This window comes from Trachypithecus francoisi, unplaced genomic scaffold (assembly GCF_009764315.1).
Source record: "Trachypithecus francoisi isolate TF-2019V2 unplaced genomic scaffold, Tfra_2.0 Lachesis_group17, whole genome shotgun sequence".
Lineage (NCBI taxonomy): Eukaryota > Metazoa > Chordata > Mammalia > Primates > Cercopithecidae > Trachypithecus > Trachypithecus francoisi.
The window spans coordinates 25,200,570-25,225,990 of record NW_022681462.1 but is presented as its reverse complement, the minus strand read 5'-3'; the positions used below and the strand labels follow the sequence as shown (position 1 = coordinate 25,225,990).

The 25,421-nt window shown below is 39.6% G+C and overlaps 1 protein-coding gene across 1 annotated transcript in view; it reads left to right on the top strand.

Annotated features, from left to right (window-relative positions):
• Nucleotides 1–25,421, top strand: part of M1AP (meiosis 1 associated protein) — a 90,055-nt gene that overhangs the window by 39,901 nt on the left and 24,733 nt on the right. The window contains exon 4 of the mRNA XM_033175235.1: nt 25,040–25,213. Within this exon, the coding sequence (XP_033031126.1) occupies nt 25,040–25,213 (174 nt within the window). The remainder of the gene's footprint in view (nt 1–25,039; nt 25,214–25,421) is intronic.

Sequence of the window (25,421 nt, the reverse complement as noted above, 5' to 3'; positions counted from 1 at the left end):
GAATTTTAATGAGCAGTCTTTTACAAGTCAGAAAGATTATTTTCCATGGTCTTTTTGTGTTGTTAAATGGTAAATGAAGCCAGTAGATTTCATTGAGGTTCAGACAGATGTTTCTAGATGTTGGAGTTGAATTTTTTAATAATCATTTTATTTCAGAAACAATATATCCTAATAATGAAAACTAAAATTTTATGGGTATAAAAAGTAAAAATTCCTTTCTCCCCTAATCACTTTGAGGGGATTGGGCTAGCCCTTCTAACATTCTTTTATATACACACACACACACACACACACACACACACAATATTTTAATTAACACCCTTAATATTTTATAGATACATACATGCACATATACAATTTACTGAAACCTTCTTTGTTCATGTGTGTTGGACAGCTGTGTCAGTGTTTATAGATCAGACTCATTTTTTTAATGGCTACCTGGTTTTTTATTGTGTCATTTTACCATAATTTATTTGTTTAATCACTAATGTAAACAATTGGTTTATTACATTTTGCTATTATAAATAGTGCTGTATGAACAGACTCATATGCAGGGCTGGCTTCATGGGCTAATGACCAGGGGAGGCACATAGGCTCCTAAGTACAGAAAGACCCCCATGCTTGAGATTTAATGTCCTGTGGCTTCTGTCTTAAAATTCTTAATAATTTTATGTTTGAATTTGTGCAGTTTGATGGAACCATGGAGCATACACCAGGAGCTCTGAGCCTTGGCTCACACATGCCCTGCCTCCTGCTTCCTTCCCACCACTCCATAGTGGACACCTCACTCAGTTGCCAACTTACCAGCCATCCAGTGACCACTGCTGGCCTCTGCTCCCCCTGCTGGGCAGAGGCCTGGACACCTGGGTCAAGGTCCAGCACACTTTCCTTTTGTGTTGAGTTGCCCAGACACTTGTGAGGGTCTGCACTTGCTTGGAAAGTATCTGGTGCCAGCTGAGGAAGTGTGACATTAATAGCAAATTTGTTTTTTTTTTTTTTTTTTAAGTGGAGTCTCACTCTGTCACCCAGGCTGGAGTGCAGTGGCATTATCTCGGCTCACTGCAAGCTCTGCCTCCTGAGTTTACACCATTCTCCTGCCTCAGCCTCCCGAGTAGCTGGGATTACAGGCGCCTGCCATCAGGCCCGGCTAATTTTTTGTGTGTTTTTAGTAAGGTTTCACTGTGTTAGGCAGGATGGTCTCGATCTCCTGACCTCATGATCCGCCCGCCTCGGCCTCCCAAAGTGCTGGGATTGCAGGCGTGAGCCACCATACCCGGCAGCAAACTTTTAAAAACCATGTCATGATGAAAAGGATGAATAAGTTCTAGATATCTGCTATACAACATTATACCTAGAATTAACAATACTGTACTACTGTACATGTAAAAATGTGTTAAAAGGGTAGATTTCATGCATGGTGTTCTTACCACAATTAAAAAACAACACGCACACACACATACACACACACCATGATGTCTTAAGAAAGAGATCATCAGAAAAAGGAAAAGGAAAAAGTTTTATATTTTAGTATTGTTGATGGCACTTTTTTCCTGCTTTTTGAACAAAGGGCTCTGCATTTTCATTTTGCTCTGAGCCCACAAATTATGTAGCCTTTCCTGTTTATGTGTATAACTGTGCATTTGTGAGGATGTTTTCTGTGGAATGAATTTCTAGAAATAAAGTTACTAGGAGGTAAAACAATATATGCATTTTTGACAGTTATTGCCAAAAAAACTCTCCAAAAAGATCATACCAATTCACACTTCCACCAATAGTAAATAAGACTTTCCTGCTAGGAATTATCCTTGTTTGTTTTTTTTATCTTTGCTAACCCCATGGGGGAAAAAAAAGTCTAGTTTTGACTTTCTTTCACCATGTTGGCCAGGCTGGTCTCGAACTGACCTCAGGTGATCGATCCACCCACCTTGGCCTCCCAAAGTGCTGGGATTACAGGCGTGAGCCACCACACCTGGCCAGACTTTTATTTTTGAATTACCTTCTAGGATTTCTTTGGAGAGAAAGTGTGGAGTGGTCCTACATAGTGGTCTTTCCCCTTGTTCCAGTCACTCTGTTTACCTTAATGACATTTTCCTTGATATTTATGTACTAAAAAATATTCATGTTTATTACAAATTAAAACTGCAAATAAGCACAAATAAGTAAATCTAAGTTACCCACAATCCTACACTTCCTGGAAGAAGAAATATTCAAACTGTGTCTTAGAGCAGGGGTCTCCAACACCCAGGCCATGAACTGGTACCATCTGTGGCCCGTTAGGAACTGGGTCACACAACAGGAGGGGAGGGAAGGGTGGTGGCAAGTGAGCATTACTGCCTGAGCTCCACCTCCTGTCAGATCAGCTGTGACATTAGATTCTTATAGGAGAGCAAATCCTATTGTGAACTGTGCACGTGAGGGATCTAGATTGTGTGCTTCTTATATGATAATCTGATTAATCCCTGATGATCAGAGGTGGAACAGTTTCATCCCAAAACCATTCCACCCACCCATCTGTGGAAAAATTGTCTTCCATGAAACCAGCCTATCATGTCAAAAAGTCTGGGGACCACTGTCTTGGAAGACAAGTAGGAATTGGCTAAGCAGAGAAAGAGGAAAAGGGCCACTCAAAAAAGAGACCCAGAGATATGAAAAGCAAGATGTGCCCATGAGAAATGCCCATGATTCCCTACACCAGAGCCTGTCAGGCAGAGGTGGGAGTGAGGGTTAAAGGTAGGCAAGGATTAGATGAAAATGACCATCTCTGCCATGCTAAAACATTGTATTTCATTCTAAGGCAGTGGAAATGTATGAAAATATTTTAGTCACGAAGTCAAGTAGAGATCTCTAAATTATGGAGTTCAAAGGTTTTTGGACCAGTTTTAATTCATCCAACACTAAAGTTACAGTTCACCTTCCTTCAGTCCTTTTGGGCTGTACTGGCCTTTTCCATGGTTGTGCACACATGGAAGTGGCCACTGTTCTGATACCGTCGATCTCTTTCTGGTCCCATGCGGATGACTTCACTCTTCCTCCCCCTCCTATCTCATCTCCCTCTAATTAGGTAGGAGGGAGGGTTGGTAACTAAGGGTGTGGTTCCTGTCAGATTCTGACACATGTAGATTCTTCCACCATCATGCAGCCACTGACATTGTTCTGGCAGGGGAGGGAAGGCAACCAGCCTTAGCCGTGTGATTCATGAGCTCTCACTGTGTCCACTCCTGTCTCTTCACTGACCTTTCTATCTCCATCCCTGTACTCATAGCAGTCTTTTCCTCTGAATTCCCTCTTCTTCCCTCTGAATTCCTTCCTCTGTTCTCTTCCAGACAAACCCTACTCATTCCTTAAATCCAAATTCAAGTTCATTACTACTGTATTGATTTTCCTCTTCTTAGAACAACTACATCACTTCTTAGAACAACCACATCACTTGTGTTCTCTACCATGCAATTTACCACTTAATTATATAGCATGTAGAATCGTTCACCATTGCTTTATTTGTGCAATAATTGTGTCTTCTCGCCTAAATTGTAAACTACTTGATATCTTTTCCCTCTACATTAAACTGTAAGCATCTTGGCATTAGAACTTGTCTTACTCATTTCTGTGTCCTGGTGTATATCCTGCATTATCAGTACATATTTGTTGAGTGAATCAATGACTTTGATACCCATGGAGGCTATTCTTGGTCAGCCTGGCATCCTCCATATCCCCTTTCTCCGGTAACACCTCCACCTTCCTGGTCACAGAATGGGTCATGACGCAGGTTGAGGCAATCATAGTTCCCTAGGCCACCAGTCAGAGCCCTTCTCATTGGGTTCTCAAAATGAATCTGTGAGAGAGAAGCTCTTTTTCTCTCTCTTTGGCCAATGACAGATCAGGCATGGACTATATTCTTTTCTGCCTTCTGTGACTGTCACCAGAAAGAACTTGTTATGTCTCTAATGGCATAGAGCTTAGAGTACACTAAGGCTGCCTGATGCCTTTCTTTAGAATAGTTAGTGGCTAGCATTGTATAGAAGAGCTTTTAAATGCAGGAAAACAGCTTTCTACCTGTGTCAGTGCCGATGACTCTTCCAGTAATTTCCCATTTGCTTCTGAATAATGCATCCTCCCATAAATAGCTTGTAATTTCTCTTTGTGGGTTAAGTGTATATGACTCATTGCTCAAAATCTTCCTAGTTTGCCTGTGCTTTCCTCATAATTAATTATTTTATTCCCTTAGTGTTTTAATTCATCTTGGTGTTGTTATCAAGACATTAGCAACAGCAGCTTCTCTCATTCTCAGAAGGATGGGTGCTCCAAAATTAGGTTGCCCAAGTCTAAACTGCAGTTTCTATGACTTTCTAGGTGTGCAACTTTGGACAAGGTATTTAGCCTCACTAAGCCTCAGTTATTCCTACCCCATGTAGTAGTTGTGGGAATTAAATGAGATCATGTAAGTGTTCCATAAAAGTTAGCTATACTTTATTAATGTTTTTGAAAATTTTTGTATATGGATGGTTTGTTATATTTCTGAGATTTGTTTTTAATGGCCAGGTCTCAAGTGAACTCTCAGTTACCTGGAACTAAGACTGTGTCTTATATATCTTTCTATCACTAATGCTTATCACTCCACCTGGCACACAGTAGATTCTCAATAAATATTTCTTGACAAAACACATGAATGATTAAAAAAAAAAAACAACAAATGATTTGTGAGTGGTTGGGGTACAACCTCTGTGACATCAGCTAAAATAGTTAGGGATATGTCCCAAACAACCATAGCTTCCCTCAATAACTTGTGAATATCATGAATTGATTCAAACACTTCTTAACCTAGTTATAATTCTTTTACTCCAATAGCAATGATCATCCACTAAATACAAATTATCTATACTCCACTTTTCAGAGAGAACTAAGTCAAAAGCAAATGTTGATATTGCTGATTCATTTATAAAATAACTATGAGAGTATGTCCTTTGATCAATCTAAATTCTGCCTACTTTAGTATAGTTCTGCACAGTGAGAACTAATTATCACAAAAATTACTTAGAGACCCTGCAAGATCCAGGATCATCAAAAAATAATGAATTTAGAAATTAAGAAAGTAGACTCACATTTTAGAAAGTTCCTTAACAGGATCTAATATGGAAAGGTTAACTTTAAATTGCATCCACATTAGGTAAGGTTTTCTGTAAATTTTAACCATATAACCTATTATATATTTTCTTCTAACTGTATAAATGGGACTTCCTTTAATTTGTTCCTGGTCTTTTTCATTTTATTCTTTATTTTAAAATTTTGCTGAAAGATCCTGTCCAGTGCTGTTTGTAATAGCTTTTGCCTGGCTATTTTAATATTTTTTATTATGCATTATACAAATGTAAACATTATAGAGGCATAATAGAAACAGTTCAAAATGACCAAAATTCAAGCCTCCAGAGATAACTACCATCAACACTGTAGGACACATTCTACTGAATTGCCCTCATTACACATGCACATATACTGATATACATGTAACATTGTTATTGATATTTTTTACTTTGACAAAAAATGAGACTATACCATACCAACTGCTCTGCTTTTTTTACATTTAGCTATTTATCTAGGATTTTTCCATATTGGCACATAGAGATCCAATACCTTCCTTTTCATAGCTATGAAATATTCCAATGTATGAATTAATCATCATTTATTTAACTATCCTTTTGGGTTTTTACATTTTACTCTAGAACTATGTAATCTTGAACAAGTTAATTTAACTATTTATTCCACAAATTTCTCATTTATAAAATAGAGCTTTATAAAATAGCTTATTTTATAAAGCTCATTTGTAAAATAATAGCTACCTTATGGGGTTTTTGTGATGATTAAATACAACTTACATGGAAAGAAAGCACTTATAACAGTGCCTGGCACAAACAAATAAATGTCATCTACTGATATTAATAGTAGTAGAAGTCCTTCTTATATATGCCTTTTACTGAGAAAATTTCAAGCTCTATTTCAATTCATATTTTATTAAGAATATGACTAATTTTTAATTTAAAATTACTCATTTCACCATCTCATTGCACTTTTATTTTTGCACATTGCTGCTCAGTTGTTCACTCATGTTTATGTTATGTAGTTATAATTCATGTATATAATGTTTTGTTTTCGTGTAACATAATATTATAAAACTTTTTCCATAGTTCTCATAGCCTTTCTTTGCTGTTCAGTCTCTATTTTGTTCCTCTTTCCTCTTTTCCTCTTGAAGGAGAACTAGGAACTGTTGGTTCAAGAAATAGAGATAAGAAGAGATATACCTCTCATAGGGAAAGCCAGATGCTTTCTTTGTCCTTAAATGTCCTCTTTACATATAAGCCAACCCTACAACCCTAGAGCAGATCCCTAATGCTGGATCTTGATCATATATTTTAGGATAGAGGAGAACCTGCCAATTCTAGCAACCAAGGTTAACCCCATAGAAGAGCCATAAATCATGGGAATAATGCTGCTAACTTATTTTGTTTTTAAATAAATTCTGAGCCTTGAGGAAAAGATATGTGAACTAAAGCCACAGTCTCTTAATATTCTAACATTTGTTTTTAGATCATAATTACAGCAACATTTTATTGAATACTTACTGTTCAAATACTTTCTGTTCCAAATAGTTTCTACATATTATCTTATTTAATCCTTGTTTATCTAGATGAAAAAACTAAGGCATATTTTCTTGTCTATCATAACTTTCCCAGCGTTTTTCAGTTGAGACAGAAAAGGATTCACATCCAAGCAGTGTGGCTCCAATGCCCCCATGCTTAACTCTTCTCTATACTGCTTCAGTTGAAAAGAGCAATAGAGATCAACAGTTCAGGGCCAGGTGTGGTGGCTCATACTTGTAATCCTAGCACTTTGAGAGGCTGAGGTGGGAGGATAGCTTGAGGTCAGAAGTTTGAGCCTGAGCAATATAACAAAACCCTCTCTCTACAAAAAATCTTTAGGCAGGCTGAGGAGGAAGGATCTCCTGAGCTCAGGAATTTAAAGTTATAGTGAGCTATGATCGCATCAGTGCACTCCAGCCTGGGTGAGAGCAAGACTCCGTCTCTTAAAAAAAAAAAAATCCTGTCAGAGTTTTTAGATGAACTTGACAAGCTGATTCATGTATGTGTGTCTGTGTGTATTATATATTATATATATAGAAAGAATATATATTCTAGAATATATATATTCTATATATTAGAAGTAAAGATACATATTAAGGCTAGGGGTTTGCCTTACCAGATGTTTAGATGGTTTATAAAGCTATTCTAATTAAGATAATGTCGTATTTACATAGGAACAGACAAATTGTCCAAACTGGAATAGATTAGAGAAGTCCGGAAACAGCCACATGAAAACTTGATATGTGGCTTGGCTGACGTGGCAGAGCAGTGTGAAAAGGATGGATTTAGCCATTAAGTCATATTGAAACTATCAATATTCCATATAGGAAAAAATATTCCTACCTCACACCATTTATAATAATGTTTTTAGATGGATTAAAGACTTCAATGTGAAAAGTAAAATGTAAAACTTTAAAAAAAAAGGTATAGGAGAAAATTTTCATGACAGAGATTGGGGAAGAGGAAGAAGCGTTTCCTAAATGAGACATGAAGTTTGCTAATCACAAAATAAAAGATTTTTGACGGAGTCTCTGTCACCCAAGCTGGACTGCAGTCGCATGATCTCAGCTCACTGCAACCTCCGCCTCCTGGGTTCAAGCAATTCTCCTGCCTCAGCCTCCCAAGTAACTGGGATTACAGGTGTGGATCACCATGCCCAGCTAATTTTTTGTATTTTTAATAGAGACAGGGTTTCACCATGTTGACCAGGTTGATCTCAAACTCCTGACCTCAGGTGATATGCCCGCCTCGGCCTACCAAAGGGCTAGGATTACAGACATGAGCCACAGCGCCCGGCCCTTATAACAAAAGATTGGTAAGTATAATTACATTAAAATGAAGAATTTCGGTTCATCAAAATATACATGAAAATGGCTGGGTGTGGTGGCTCATGCCTATAATCCTAGCATTTTGGGAGGCCAAGGCAGGAGGATCACGTGAGCCCAAGAGTTCAAGATCAGCCTCAACAACATAGTGAGACCTCATCTCTACAAAAAATAAACAAAATTAGCCAGGCATGGTGGCATGCACTTGTAGTCCCCGCTACTCAGGAATCTGAGGCAGGAGGATCACTTGAGCCCAGGCGGTCAAGGCTGCAATAAATCAAGATCACACCACTGCACTCCAGCCTGGATGACAGAGCAAGACTCTGTCTCAAAAAAAAAAAAAAAAAAAAAGTTGATATACAGAATAAATATTACAAGGAATGTTTGGTGGAATAGCATGCATTTTTGAAAACAAATGGGCCACAGCTATACATAACAATGTGAATGAATCTTTTCAATATTGAGGAAAAAAACAGATACAGTGTATACTGTATGACACTTATTTATAAAGCTCAAAACTAAAATTATAAAGTGTTATTTAAAGTAACAAAAGTACTTTTATTTATTTATTTGTTTTTTGACATGGAGTCTCGCTCTATCGCCCAGGCTGGAGTGCAGTGATGCAATCTCAGCTCACCACAACCTCCGCCTCCCAGGCTCTAGTCATTCTCCTGCCTCAGCCTCCCGAGTAGCTGGGATTACAGGCACATGCCACCACGCCTGGCTAATTTTTGTATTTTGAGTAGAGACAGGGTTGCACCATGTTGGCCAGGCTGGTCTTGAACTCCTGACCTCAAGTGATCTGTCCACCTTGGCCTCCCAAAGTGCTGGGATTACAGGTGTGAGCCACTGCATCCAGCCACAAAACTACTTTTTAAAAAAAAGATGATAAAAATAAAAGTCAGTGTGGCAAGATTTCTTCTGGAGAAGATTATGGAAAAGCATGTAGATATCTCAGGAGTATTAATGATGTTCTACATCTGAAGTTAAATAAAGGATTCATGAGTGTTCGCTTTTGTTGTTGTGCTTCATAGCTTACATTTTTATTGCATGTATTTGCATACAATAAAAATTTTACAATAGCTTTATGAAGAATGACTAGGTAATAAATATGCCAAAACTACAATAGCCACTGAGATCGATAACTTTGGCATCCAGAGGGCATCTGTGCAGGTTGACAGCAGTCTGCACTCACTGGGTATGTAAGTCATTCAGCCAGTTACAAATCAACCTAATGATGCTGTCAGCTAGTCTATATCTCTTAGTCATACACAAGGATATCAGGTTCCCTTTCTAAGTGCTCGCAAACCATCTGTTTAGTATTTCCTCCTAGACTTTGCCAGGGATCAATGTCAAGCTCTTTTGGAACGGTATTTTCTCCATATGTGTTCTCAGGAAACACCAAATGTTAACAACCCAAACATAGAAGATAAAAATTTATTGCTTCCTAAAGAATGCCAGAAAAAAAAAGGGCTGGAGGCAAGTAGGGAGCCTCTTCTATGCTTCAGTGCAATTGTCAGAACAGATATTGATTTTCTCCCTTTCGGTATCTTCATTGTGTCTGCCTTTGATAACTGCATTAAAGTCATTTCCCTCTGGTGTTAGACTAAATTAGAACCACTGTTGTATTTATTACCTAAAGATATTTAATACAGAGAGATATTTGTTTATTTCATTAACAGAAGTCATGGTCTCAGAAAAATAGCAAATTGTTCTCTTTAAAACTTGAGTTAAATAATTTTTTGAGTTCAGTAGAAAATATAAAATTATTTAAAAATTGGAGTTTAAAAAATGTTTCCTTTCCTTCCTTTATTGGGGATTAATTTATATACCGAAGGTGCATCCATTCAAAGTATACAATTCAGTGAATTTTGACCAATGTATATGCCCACAAATCATCATCACAATCAAGATACAGAACATTTCCCTCATCCTCAAAAAAGATTTTTCTTGCCGCTTTACATTCCATCCATCCCTCCAGCCCCAGGTAAGACCACTTATCTGCTTTTTGTCTATAGATTAGTCTCTATTTTGTGTAAGTGGAATCCTGAAGTACACACACCTTTAGTATTTATATTTTTTAATTCAGATTTTGTGATTCGTCCATGTTAATATCAGTAGTGAGTTTTCTTTTTATTGCTGAGGAGTGGTATATTGCATGAATGTGTCATATTTTGTTTAAACATTTACATATTAATGGATATTTCTATTGCTTCCAGTTTTTGACTGTTGTGAAGAAAGCTGCTATGAATGTTTGTACACAAATCTTTGTGTGGATATATGTTTTTATTTATCTTGGGTCTTACTGTTTTGTTGTTGTTGTTGTTTTGAGACAGAGTCTCACTCTGTTGCCCAGGCTGGAGTGCAGTGATGTGATCTCGGCTCACTGCAAGCTCCACCTCCCAGGTTCATACCATTCTCCTGCCTCAGCCGTCTGAGTATCTGGGACTACAGGCGCCCACCACCACGCCCAGCTAATTTTTTGTATTATTAGTAGAGACAGGGTTTCACCATGTTAGCCAGGATGGTCTCGATCTCTTGACCTCATGATCCGCCTGCCTTGGCCTCCCAAAGTGCTGGGATTACAGGCGTGAGCCACCGCACCCTGCCGTCTTACTGTTTTTATGGTTTATCTTTTCCCATCCATTTACTTTCAACTCATTTATGTCTTTATACTTAAAGTCTCTCTCTTGTAGACAGCATATAGCTGGGTCTTGCTTTATGTCTATTCTCATCATCTCTGGCTTTTATTTAGAATGTAGAGTCCATTAACATTTACCATACATATTCTTACAGTTGGACTCAGGTCTACCATTTCATTTTCTGTTTGTCCTGTTTTTCATTTTTCTTCCCTGCTTTCCTGCTTTCTTTTAGATTATTTAAATATTTTTCAATTTCATGTTAATTTGTCTATTGTCATTTAGCCATTCATCTTTGCAATTTTTGTGGTTTCCCTATGGATTACATTATATATACCTAACTTTTTACAGTCTACTTAGAGTCAATATAATACCATTTAATATAAAATATAGAAACCTCAGGATTACAATAGTCACATAAAATATAAAGACCTTGTGGGAATTAAAATGTATTTTAAAAACTATTTTACAGCCTACTCAGAATTAATATATATAGTACCATTTCATGTAAAATATAGAAAACTTGCTGTTAAGTCCATTTACTGCTCCCATTCACATACACTATCTTTCATGTTAAATTGTCACGTGTATTACATCTACATAAACTCCACAAGAAAGTGTTGAAATCTTTGCTTTAGCCTATAATCCCAGCACCTTGAGAGGCCAAGACAGGCAGATCTCTTGAGCTCAGGAGTTCAAGACCAGCCTGGGCAACATGGTGAAACCCCATCGCTACAAAAAATACAAAAATTAACCTGGCATGGTAGTGTGCACCTGTAATCACAGCTACTCGGGAGGCTGAGACGGGAGGATCACCTGAGCCTGGAAGGTCAAGGTTGCAGTGAGCCATGATCACGCCACTGCACTCCAGCCTGAGTGACAGAGTAAGACCCTGTCTCAAAAAAAAAAAAAAAAAGTTTTTACCTTTAAGCAAACATGTTTTAAAGAACTTAAAGAACATATTTTAAAGAACTTAAGAGGGCCAGGCATGGTGGCTCATACCTGTAATCCCAGCACTTTGGGAGGCCAACCAGGGAGGATTGCTTGAGCTCAGGAGTGGAAGACCAGCCTGGGCAACATAGTGAGACTTCATCTACAAAAAATCAAAAAATTAGCCAGGTGTGGTGGTGCACACCTGTAGTTCCAGCTACTTGGAAGGCTGAGGTGGGAGGACTGCTTGATGTTGTTCCACTGTCTTCTGGCCTTTCATGGTTTCTGATCAAAAGTTGCAGTCCCTAACTCATTTTTCTCTGTATGTAAAAGATAATTTTTTCTAGCAATTTCAAGAAATTTCTCTTATGTTTATTATTCAGCAGCTTGACAATGATGTGTTTAGGTGTGAATTTCTTCTAATTCAACCTATTTGGGGTTCCCTGAGCCTCGTGAATCTGAAAATTGATTATCTTTTTTATTTTGAGATAGGGTCTCACTGTGTCACTCAGGCTGGAGTGCAGTAGTGTGATCACAGTTCACTGCAGCCTCTACCTCCTGGGCTCAGGTGATCCTCCCACTTCAGTCCCCCAAGTAGCTGGGACCACAGGCTCGTGCTACCACACCCAGCTAATTTTTGTAATTTTTTTGGTAGAGATGACGTTTCACCATGTTGCCCAGGCTGATCTCAAACTCCCGGGCTCAGGCAATCCTCCCGCCTTGGCCTCTGAAAATGCCAGGATTACAGGCATGAGTCACTGTGCCCAGCCTGTAAATTTATATCTTTAACCCAACTTAGGAAATTTTCTGCCTTTTTTTTTTTTGTTTTTTGTCTGCCTCATTCTTTCTCTCTCTCTTTCTAGGACTTCAATTACCCAAATGTTAAATCTTTTTAAATTGTTCTGCACAGCCCAAGACTGTGACTTTTTGCTTGGTTGGTTAGTATTGTCCTATCTTTTCATTTATTATTAACATATTTTCCATTCTTCCTTGAGCAAATTCTAATTATGCTATTTTAAAATACTTGCCTGATAAATCCAACATCTCTGTCATCTTGGGGTTTGCATCTGTTGACTTATATTTTCCTTTGAGACTGAGTCATAGTTTTCTGTCTCAGTATGCCAAAACATTTGGGTTGTATTTTGTGAACATTGCGTTATAAAGACTCTGGATTCTATTATATTGCTCTGAAAAGTGTTTATTTTTCAGACAATCAACTCAGTTAAACTCAAACTACAACCTGTTGTGCCTGCAGTGAGCAGGGACTTCAGATCTTAGTCTCAATCTTTAAGCCTAAACTATAAGCTGCTTTCAGTTCACCCCATATGTGTACAGTGCAAGGTCCAATCAGCTATTTACCTAGGCCAAGTTTAAACACATAATTTAGGGCACTCCGGCTCTGGCTCTCTCATTTCATGGATTTCTTCCTCACTCTCTGGAGGTCCTGGTTGCCCCAGACTCCTTACCCTGGCAATGCTAGTGAAAGACAAAGGCTTTCCTTTCCAATTTTTAGCTGCCTCCACACTATTGTGACTGCAGTCACTCTTAGAAAGTGCAAAAAATGGGGAACTCATTCCTTGCTGGTTTACTTGGTTACTCCAAGTTTCAACTCCTCTCCAAAGTCTGTCTACTTTTGTTCACTCTGCAGAGCCTTCAGGTAGTTGATTTTTAAATATTGTTCAGGCCAAGCGCAGGGGCTCACACCTGTAATCCCAGCTCTTTGGGAGGCTGAGGCAGGCAGATCACTTGAGGCCAGGAGTTCAGGACCAGCCTGGCAAACATTGTGAAATCCTGTCTCTACTAAAAATACAAAGCTTAGCCAGATGCAGTGGTGCACACCTGTAGTCCCAGCTATTCAGGAGGCTGAAGCATGAAAATCACTTGAGTCTGGAAGGTGGAAGTTGCAGTGAGTCAAGATTGCACCACTGTACTCCAGCCGGAGTGACAAAATGAGTCTCTGGCTCAAAAAAAATAAATAAATAAAATAAAATAAATACTGTTCAGAGTTTATAGCTGTTTTTTACAAGAAAATCAGTTTGTTGGGTACTGGAACCTAACCAGACTGGAATTCCCTTATTTACTCTTCTTCATTTTGGCTCTTTCTTTTTACCTCCTTTTCTGCCTTCTCTTCAGCTCAATAAGCTCAAGTTCTCTATCATATCTCTCACTCTCTCTCTTTAGGAGATGTTTGCTTAAAAGAAGTTCTGATTAAATCTCACCTCTTCTCTCCTCATTCCCGATCCCCTAACATGCTTGACACCACTGCTTTACTTGGCAAATGACTTATGTTGCCATTACCCAATCTGGGGACAATCTGGCCACTTCTCTTGTCTGAAACCAGCCCCATCATATACCCAGCACTAGAGCATTAGTTGGTACAGTGCAAGAATTGATTGGGCCACAACTATATACATATTCAAGGTCCAGAAAGAGGCACAAATATAGATATTAATTTAGCATAGGATAAAGGAAACATCTCAAATCACTAAGGCAGAGATGAACTTGCTCAAAAAGTAATGCAGGGACAACTGGTTAGCCATCTGGAAAAGATTCCAAATGGACCAGGAATCCAAATGTAAATAATAACATTAAAAGTATTAAAAGAAAACATTGGTGAATTTCTTTATAATCTCAGCATAGATAAAGGTCATCTAACTGTGATTCAGAATCCAAGTACAATAAAGAAAAGATTTATTTATTTAACTATATGAAAATAAAAATCTTTGGCATGGCAGAAAGTACCATAAACAATGTCAAAAGACAACTGAAAAACCAGGAGAAAGTATTTGCAATTTATGCCATGGAAAAAAAAAAAGGCTAATATCACTAATATATAAAGAACACTTTAAAACTGAGGAATAAAAGACCAAAAACACTAGAGAAAAATGGACCAAAGTCATTAACACATAATTCAGAAACAGATTTTTAAATGGTCCTTAAACATGAAAATGTGTTCAACCTCACCCATAATTAGAGAAATGATAATTAATACTATACCAAAATAGTATTTCCTACCCATTATTTAGATTGGCAAAAGTTAAAAAGTATAACACCAATAGAAGTGGCATGTGTTTATTTTTAAACACAGAATTACATATGTGTTTTACTTCTATCCCTAGAAGTCACCAGCCCCACTGCTAGGAATGTAATACCCTGAAGATACACCCGCCGATCTACAAAAATGCATATATATACACACAGAGTCTCTTGCACAGCTGTTATACAGTCTATCTACAATTTTTTTAAGATTATGTCTTAGGGCCGGGTGCGGTGACTCATGCCTGTGATCCCAGCACTTTGGGAGGCTGAGGTGGGCGGATCACTTAGGTCAGGAGTTCAAGACCAGCCTGGCCAACATGGTGAAACCCCATCTCTACTAAAAAAAAATAAAAATAAACACACACACACACACACACACACACAAATTAGGCAGGCGTGGTGGCAGGCACCTGTAATCCCAGCTACTCAGGAGGCTGAGGCAGGAAAAGCACTTGAACCTGTGAGATGTAGGTTGCAGTGAGCCGAGGTTGCACCACTGCACTCCAGCCTAGAGGACAGAGTGAGACTCCGTCTCAAAAAAAATGAAAGAGTATGTCTTATGACTTTCTTTGATTTGAGTGTCTTCTTTAGCTTTTCCTTACTCTACTTAGCTCCCCCACGTAAGTCCTTTCTTTCATGGCTCCACTTACTTTTATTTTCACCTCAAGGCAGCTCTTTCTTTCAGTTCCCTTAGGTATTAAGGAGTCACAACTGCTTGGTGTGATTCTTGGGTCATGTCAAAAGATGTAATGCCTTCCTAGCTCTGCTTTCTTCTTGATTCAAACTTCTAAATAACCCCTTCCCCTGCTCCCTCCCCCACCACAGTGCCTATGACAACATTTCTTCCCAGCTTTTCAATTTTGCATTGCAATTTACATTAAATGCTTTTTGGTTTATAGAATATATGTATTAGTCTCTGTAGAAAAAGAAGACTTTTAAAATACCTTCTAAGTCTAGTGTTTCTCATGTCAAAAAATACTTTAGACTTTGGAATATTTCAATCAATAGTGATCCATCTCTTTTGCATATAAGCTGCATTTTTCCAATAAAATGAAAATAGAGCCATTGAGACCCATAGATAAAATATATTTTCCTGCAACTTAGATATTTGTTGAAGAGAAAATTTTCAGCAAAAGAAATGGCACTGGCTTTTAGTGAATAAAATGTTCATATCTACTACATAGACAGCTGGGAGGCAGCTTTATACTCTAATCATCCCTTATAGTTGCATGGTGCTTTAAAGTCCACAAATTGCTTTCAGGAGTCAAGTGTCATTATTTCATATTCAAGTAAACCCTTAGCCTAGGTATTACTATCATTCCCATTTTACAGATGGAGAAATTGAGCTTAAAGAGATGAAGTGACTGGCCTAAGGTCACAGAGAAAGTAAGCACCAGGCTGGCTAGTTTCTTCTGTTCAAGATAACATTTACTGAGCCCCTGTTGTATGCTAAACACTGTGCTAGTGCAGTGGGTACAGAGGTAGATAAGGTGCTACAACTGGTGCCAGAGGCAGGTATACCCTGCCTTAACCAGGGCCCTTCTCTCCCGTACCTGCAATATCTTCTCTCTGGGCTGTCCAGGGCAGAGCAAGTCACTCAATTCAAAGTGGGATTGGCAATCCAGGAACACTTACGTGGCTCCAGAGGTGAGGGGTGCAGTGCAGCTTCTCTCACAGGGCAGTCCCCACTTCTGCCCTCTTAGAAACACACAAGCCTAAGAAAAAGAGATTCTAAAAAGGCTACTCTTCCAGCCAAAACACTCTCTAAACTTTTTCTTACCCAATTCATCTGTTTACTAAAGGCTGAAATACTACATTTGAAACTATAGTATTTGAGACCTATCTTAGAGCTAAGGGAGTCTGCTATGGTCTGAATGTTGTATCCCACCCCCCCTACAATTAATCTTTGAAACCTTTAATCACCAATGAGATAGTATTAGGAGGTGGGGCCTTTGAATGCTGGATTAGGTCATGAGGGAGGGCAGAATCCTCCTGAATAGGATTAGTGCTTTTATAAAATGTTCCCTAAGGAGCTTGTTTGCCGCCTCCACCATATGAGGACACAGTGAGAAGGGGCCGTTTATCAACCAAAAACAGGTCCTCCCCAGACATTGAATCTGCCAGCACCTTGATCTTGGACTTCCCAGCCTCCAAAACAGTGAGAAATAGTGGCTTTGGTTAAAAAAAAAAAAAAAAAAAAAACGGGTTTATGATATTTTGTGATAGCAGCCCAAACAGAACCCACTATTCCCTAGTCAGAAATGATGTAAATCAAGTTTGTCCAACCTGCTCCCCGCAGGCCGTATGCAGCCCAGGATGGGTTTGAATGCAACCCAACACAAATTCGTAAACTTTCTTAAAACATTACAAGATTTGTTTTTTTAGCTCCTCAGCTATCTTCAGTGTTAGTGCATTTTATGTGTGGCCCAAGACAAATCTTCTTCTTCCAGTGTGGCCCAGGGAAGCCAAAAGATTGGACATCCCTAATATAAATCATCCATTGTGAACCATTTGTTCTTTAGTTAACAGTCAATTATTTTTTTCAGCCTGCCTTAGACTATATTAGCTTGATGAGGGCAGGTGAATGGACAACTGCTAACAACAGAATTCCCTGGGTAGCTGACCAGAGCTGGGATAGAGGCATGTCCACTACAAGCTGAAGGATCTCTGCTTGAGCTCTGCTCATGGAACTCCCAGATTCCTCTTCCCTCTTTCCCCACTGCCTGCCAGCACCACACAACAGGAAAGCATAAGCGGTAAGGCTGGGCTGGGACATGGGGCACCTCACACAAGCTGATAGCTTGGGCACACCTTCAAACAAATATTTTTAAAATGCTAATTCAGCAATTGTTTAGAAGCTAAGAGCTGCAAAGAAAAAGAGAAAGAAAAAGGAACTTGCTTTACTTTGCCCCATTCTTGCACACTTCCTGAGCAATACCAAATAATGGAACCCACCCTTCTTCAAAGCAAGTGTAGTGAACCCTGTTGATACATGAGTGTGCCACTTTGGGGGTCCTGTCCTTCACCCCAGCAGCTTATTAGCTCATCCTCACTTCCTTCTTTATTCTGCTTTAGTCTTCTGGCTAATCCCCCAAAAGAAAAAACTCATTTCCATCTCAAGACCTTTGAACTGGCTCATCTCTCTGTAAGAAACAATCTTTGCACAAATGTTTTTATGACTCACTTCACTTCATTCAAGTTTCTGCCCAACTGTCACCTTCTTAGAGAATACTTCCCTGGCCAGCCAAGCTAAAAATTCACATGCATGCAAGCATGCACGCACACACACATACACACACACACACACACACACACACCCCTTTATTTTTATTCATAGTATCTATCATTGTCTGAAATTGTATTCTATTTTATTTGCTTATTATCTATTCTCTCACTAGAATGTAAGTCACGAAAGTAGGCAATTTGTCTCTTTTCTTGATGACATCAATAAGTGCCTGGCTCATAAAAGACAGTAAACTAATAAGTGCTTGAATGACAAACTAAATAAATGAATGACTAGGCGAATGAATGAATGAATGACAACAGTTCTCTCTCTGCAAAGAGTTCTGGGATATAAATTTTCTCTATCTCATTACAGTTATGGTGATGTTTTGATCCTCTTACATACTGGGGCTCCAGGAAGGTAGTCATCGCTAGGTCCATTCCTGCACTCACCTCTCTGCACTGAGTTCGCATGTTGATAACCACTACCACCACCCCTGCCACCTCTTTTCAAGGGGCTTCTCCTTTTTCCTAGGGTCCAAGCATCACTTCCACAAATAGGGTAAATGAGCTTAGAAAGACAAGCTCAACTGCCTCACCGTTGTGAGCTGCTAGATTATTCTCATGTTGTGTTGATTTAAAGACAATGGTTGGATGATGCTGCACTGTTGTTCCTGACTAAGCTTTATCTGCTGTGATTATTTACCCTGGTTGTTAACATCCTATAACTATCCTGTATTCAGAGAGTAGACAGCTAATTGTAAATCGACCCAGGCAGGCTAAGATACTGTGACTCTATAGTCTCTGTAGTGGTTCTTGACCTTTTGGGGGTCATAGAGCTATTTTGAGAATCTGACAAAAGCTAGGGGCTTTCCCCCTTCCCCCACCCCACCAAAATACATCTATGCATGTACAGATGAATTATATATAATTTCAAGGAGTTCTCAGAATGTCTGAAGCCCATCCATGACATCCAAGTACAGGCCTCATGAATGTCATTCGGAAAGGAACAGGTCAGGCCTAGAGGTCAGGGCGCTGTGGCACAGGGGAAGATGTGGAGGACTGGGCAAAAGCACCTTTTCCTGGGCCTCTACTTTTGACATTTTATGTGAAGAGAGAAATACAGACATTGTATATGCATGTATGTGTGTTAAAGTCTCCTATTTTAAACACACTTTAATTTTATAAGCCTATTTTAAGCTGTCTTCTGAGAGGGTCTACTTCAGGTATTACCTAATCTTCAATCATTTGGCTTTCTTAGTTTTTTCCCATTGTGGCCACAGGAGGGCAGGATAAGTCCAAAAACAATGTGAATGCTGGCTACAGCTTGGGCTGCAGTGAACCAGGCCTTCCTCACTGCTTTAACTATCCTAACACGAAGGGCCACCGTTTCACTCCTGTAACCTTTCCATTTCATGACATTGGTGTGACCTGTTCATCTAGTGCACGGATGCCCTGCTCCCCTGCCAGTGAGGGAGCTATTTTTCAACATCTGAGAAGTGTCCTCCCCGATCCCCAGATTTAGCACAGTTAGTTGTATTTGTGAGGAACACAATACGTACTAGTTGTTGGTGTTCTATGTATGGTAGTTAGGAGTAGAAAGCAGTGACCAAGGGGGAAAAAAGCATTGAAAAAGGAAAACATATGGCCGGGTGCAGTGGCTCACGCCTGTAATCCCAGCACTTTGGGAGGCCAAGATGGGTGGATCACGAGGTCAGGAGATCGAGACCATCCTGGCTAACACGGTGAAACTCTGTCTCTACTAAAAATACAAAAAAATTAGCCAGGTGTGGTGGCGGGCACCTGTAATCCCAGCTACTCCCAAGGCTGAGGCAGGAGAATGGTGTGAACCTGGGAGGCGGAGCTTGCAGTGAGCCAAGATTGCACCACTGCTCTCCAGCCTGGGGGACAGAGCGAGACTCCGTCTCAAAAAAGAAAAAAAAAAAGGAAAACATATTATTATCATATAAGAGTTCATCATTTTGTGGATGAGAGAAAAGGAAGAAAATTATATTTGTTGGACCTACTGGATGCCATTTATAGATAATCATCTTGTTTTTTAGTGCTTTATTAAGAAATAGGTTGTACTATTCCACTTCACCCAAAATCACATAGCTAGCACCTTTTTTTTTTGAGACAGAGTTTCACTCTTGTTGCCCAGGTTAGAGTGCAATGGCGCGATCTCAGCTTACCACAACCTCCACCTCCCAGGTTCAAGCGATTCTGCCTCAGCCTCCCAAGTAGCTGGGATTACAGGCATGCACCACCACACCCGGCTAATTTTTTGTATTTTTTGTAGAGATGGAGTTTCTCCATGTTGATCAGGCTGGTCTTGAACTCCCAACCTCAGGTGATCTGGCTGCCTTGGCCTCCCAAAGTGCTGGGATTACAGGCATGAGGCACTGTGCCTGGCTGCTAACAACTTTTAAGCCTCACGTCAAACCCTGATCTTTCTATCAAGCCTTTCATAAACTCAGGAAAAGAGAAGAAAATCCTTTAAAAAAAAAAAATCAGCAGTGTGATTAATATTGCCCAAATGAAGCCCACAGATACCCAGGGATGGCAATTAAAGCTAGATAAGGGAGGATATAGTTAAGCATAACTTCTTGGACAAAGAGTTGAGTTCTGGAAGAGGTGCAGGCCATGGGCTGACAGTAATGAAAGCACTAAGGAAGGAAGGAAGTCATGTGGCAAGGAAACTAACTTAGACGAAGCTCAAGAGTTACAGGAAAAAGTAATGAGAGCTGAGGAGGAGGGAGCCACTGTTCAACTCAGGCATTTGCTAAACTTCAGCTCTATGCAAGGCACTGATAGGGAGGATAAAAGTGAAAAGAAACAATTTCTACCTTTTAATTCACATTTAGATGGGAGAGATCAAACGTATTCCCAAATAACAATAGTACCAAGGTAAAATGTAATATGAGCTATATTACAAATGTAAACCAAAAGCTGTGGGGCTATAATAATGGAGGGAATACAATAATGGCAGACTTCATGAAGGAGGTGACATTTGAACTTGGTCTTCAAGGATGCCAATATCTCAACAGGTAGTGATGAGGAGGAAATAGTCTGAGCCATCACAGAGGAAGGAAAGAGTAAGGTACTTGTAGAATCATGAGTAGTACCAAGTGATACAGGATGAGTGAGTGACAACAAGAAGGCAGTATGTGCTCTTGAGCAAAGGAGGGATCTGATGAAACCATGTTTCAGAAAAAGTGACTGGTAGTAGTAATAATAAGTAATGGAAGGAAAGAAATGGAGTTTGCTAGGACAGTTAAGAAGCTACTGCCATAATCCAAGCACAAGGAAATGAATGCCTAGACCAGTGACAAAGAAAATGGAAAAGAAGTTTAGCCTCTAAAATGTTCTGGTTTACACATTAAGTCTCCAGTTTGGATATGTAAGTCTGTCCCCAAGAGAGTGTTCAATCCCTTCTGAAACTGCAGAACTGAAAACTCAAACCTGAGACACAGCACCTCTATGGAGATTATATGAGAACTTTTTCAAGAAAGCAGTTCTGCTCCATGGCTCTTCCAAGAACATGTAGGTTAAGGACTTAGAAAGGAATGTCAGAACATTAATGGGTGACATCAGGGAAGACTGCTGCCTGGCTGGCTGCCAGGAGGACCTAACCACATGACATTTTCCTTCGTAGAGAGGCTGTGCTTCAAGCCTGGTTGTTTAGCTCTGCAGGATCAGAAAGTTAATTTTGCCAGCACTCTTTTAAAGACACACACCTTCCTAAGCTCAAGACTAAAGGATAAGCCAGAATGTTTTAGAGGGAGAAGCATAACCATAATCACAAAAAAGAGCAGAGACTTGAAAAACACATCTCTGCCACTGGGACACATCACTGAGTCTGCAGGCCTTCTGTGAGCTGCACTCAGGTGGGTACTCCCAGCATGCATCCCTGTTGTTCCCGTTCTCTGCATTTTTGGCCAACCCTCTCCTCTTCCAATAGATGCATTCATTCTTTAGATATGCCAATATAGGCTGGGCAGGGTGGCTCACACCTGCAATCCTAGCATTTTGGGAGGTTGAGGCAGATGGATTTCTTGAGCTCAGGAGTTTGAGACCACCCTGAGCGACACGGTAAAACCCCATCTCTACAAAAAATACAAAAATTAGCCTGATGTGGTGGCTCGCACCTGTATTCCCAGCTACTTGGGATGCTGAGGCAGGAGAATCACTTGAGCCCAAGAGGTGGAGGTTGCAGAGAGCTGAGATCACACCACTACACTCCAACATGGGTGACAGAGTGAGACCCTATCTCAAAAAAAAAAAAAATACACACACACACACACACACACGCCCATAACATCAATAAATCAATACGGCTACAGTCAAATCTTGCCCTGGACAATAAGCCATTCTCCCTTCTTAGGGTAACTTTTTCATTGGCCTCACCATTCTGGTTGATTTTATAGTTTAACTCTCTGAGGAAACCTTTATTTTCCTTACTTCCAGATTCTTGATGGGAGATGGCTCTGCATTGTTCCCTCACATTGTCTGTGGTAGGAGTGTCTAATCATCAACCCTTTCCCTGGGGGGAAGAAAAGAAACACTTCTTTTCCCCAAAATTCTGTCATTTCAACTCTAAGCAATTTTATCTTCTCTACTTTCTTAGCTCCTTTGCTCAATTGTGGTTTTGTTTTTGGTTTTGTTTTTGTTTTGTTTTTGTTTTTGTTTTGCAACTGAGACAGTGTCTCACTATGTTGCCCAGGTGGGTCTTGAACTTTTGGGCTCAAGCTATCCTCCTGCCTCAGACCTCTAAGTAGCTGGGACTACAGGCGTGAGCCACCATGCCTGGCGTCAATTGCATTGCTTTAGTAGCTGCCACTTTATGCTTTAAGAACTGTTTTGCCTCACTGAGGAGAAGCTGCTCAGTCATTTTCATACTTGTTACTCAAAGCAAAGCACAGGCTTCAGGCTTAGAAAAATTAAATTACTTCTTGTTTTGCCTGTGACAAAATAAAATTCACATTATTTTTTTAAAAGACATTTCTCTTTACTTACAAGGAGTGTTTTTTTGACAATGACTTTATATATATCACGGTAGTACCCTAAAACATAATGAGGCAGATGAGAATTTGGGGAAAAATGGTCAAGATTCATGTTGCTTTATAAACTCCTTAAGGGCACAGAGTGTCAGTTATAGCTGATGGAATAAATGAAATAACTGACTAGTTAACTAATGAATCTTCGTAATTATTCATGGAAGATGGCAGAGTTTTCATCATTCTGGTCATAGAGAAATGCATTTCGTGCCCCTTTTCAGCTGCAGGATAAGTTGTTAAATATGACATGAAGTCATTTTTCACCACAGTTCCCCTGTGTTGGAACAAGTATGTTGGACTGAAGCCCCTTTGTTCCCTGTGGAAAGTCTGCCACCTCTGCAAACTTGTCCTCAGGAATGTCGTTCTAGAAATAATCCAGCCTTCTCCCTGGGGTCTGTGAGTCATACACAGAAGCTAATTCATTGGAGCAACTGGCTTTTCTTAGGCCCTTTGTAAAAGTATTTCAGAGATCCCTCCTGACGAAGCAAGGAGGGATTTACCACCTCATATTTGGCTTTCACTGATGACCTTTACCTGCAGACCCAGACCCTAGTTCCTTAGCTAGTGTTGCCTGAAGCTGGAAGTACACCAGCAAAGCCTCATTACTCCTCCTACCCAGCTCCATTCATTCAGATTTGGAATTAAATCACACTCCACTAGACCCTCCCCATCCTCTTTGCTATTAACCACACGGGTGAGATACAGTATGCCAATGACTGATGCTCCAGGCTTGGTTCTCTACTATAAGGGGATGCCCAAAAATTCATCTTTTTTTCTTTTAGTTTTTTTAAATTCATTTTTTATAACAAGTAGTAACAGAACACATTTTCACTGTAAAACAACAACATGAAGCTGAAGTCCCCTTTGTTAAACTAAATATTTAATTTGCATTGCTGTATAATTTTTGGTTGTTTTTATATTCTAGAATATTTTGGGGTTGTTTGTTTGCTTTCACAGTGAATTTCTTTCTCCCTTGTTTTATTTTTTATTTATTTTATTTATTATTATTATTTTTTCTTTTGAGATAGAGTCACCCAGGCTGGAATGCAGTGGCCCGATCTTGGTTCACTGTAGCCTTTGCCTCCCAGGTTCAAGCAATTCTCGTGCCTCAGCCTTCCACATAGCTGGGATTACAGGCGCCCGCCACCACACCTGGCTAATTTTTGTATTTTTAGTGGAGATGGGATTTCAGCATGTTGGCCAGGCTGGTCTCGAACTCCTGAGTTCAAGTGATCTGCTGCCTCGGCCTCCCAAAGTGCTGGGATTACAGGTGTGAGCCGCCATGACTGACCTAGAATTTTTTTTTAACACAAGAAATGCACGATGCCAATAAAATTAAAACAGTACAGAAGTATGAATAGTAAAAAAGGAAAGTATCTCAGAACCCTGCCCTATTTCTACTTCCTGTCCACTGTTAACAGTTTGATGATAGCCTTCCAGAGCTTTGTAAAATGCATTTATGTGTATATATATTTATATGTAGATAGTTTTATTTTTACATAAATGGGATCGTGTTATATCTGTTCTACAACTTCCTTTATTTACTTACTATCTCCTAGTTTTTCATGTCAGTACATTTAGCTTTGTTAGCAAATGCATAATACTACATAGTTTCAGTGTGTATAATTTAAATATTTCCCTATTGAGGGGATTTGAGTTGCTTCCTGTTTGGGGTTTTGGTTGTTATTACAGCAATGCTATACCAAACATCTTTGCGTATGTCTCTTTGTGTACTACACAAGAATGTCTCTAGGCTAGATGTCTAGAGGTACAGTCAATGGATCAAAAAATGGATATGGAAAAGCTGGGCCAGTGACAAGTGTCTATAATCCCAGCTAATCCCAGCTACTTGGGAGGCTGAGACAAGAAGATTGCTTTGAGGCCAAGAGTTAGAGACCAGCCTGAGCAACATAGTGAGACCTCATCTCTAAAAAATAGTTTTTAAAAAAATTAGTCAGTCCTGGTGGTGAGTGCTTGTAGTCCCAGCTACTCAGGAGGCTGAGGCAGGAGGATTGCTAGAGTTCAGGCATTTGGAGGCTGCAGTGAGCAATGACTGCGCGTGTGAACAGCCACTGTCCTCTAGCCTGGGTGACATAATGAGACCCTGTCTCAAAAAAGAAAAGATGGATGTATTTAAAATTTTATATTACTCAAAATTTACAATCTAAGTGAACACTTTATTTCCCTTTCTTTTGCAGAGAGTTCTATTCTGGGAACTGACATTGACCTTCAGACTATAGACAATGATATTGTCAGCATGGAGATTTTCTTCAAAGCCTGGCTACATAACAGTGAAACAGACCAAGAACAAATCCATCTTCTTCTTTCTTCACAGTGTTTCAGCAACATTTCCAGACCCAGAGATAATCCAAGTACATAACCCCCAAAAGATATTTAGGCTATGATTATTCTTATCTGGGATCAGGACTCTAGATTGGTGAGTCAGTGGAATAAAGCATTGTTGAGGTTTAGGGACTGGAAAAGGATTGGATGAGGCTGTCCAGTATAAGCATGAGGAATAAGAAGAGAAGTTCTAAGAAGCAATCACAGTTAGAAAGCTGAACTTAATTAAGCCCAACC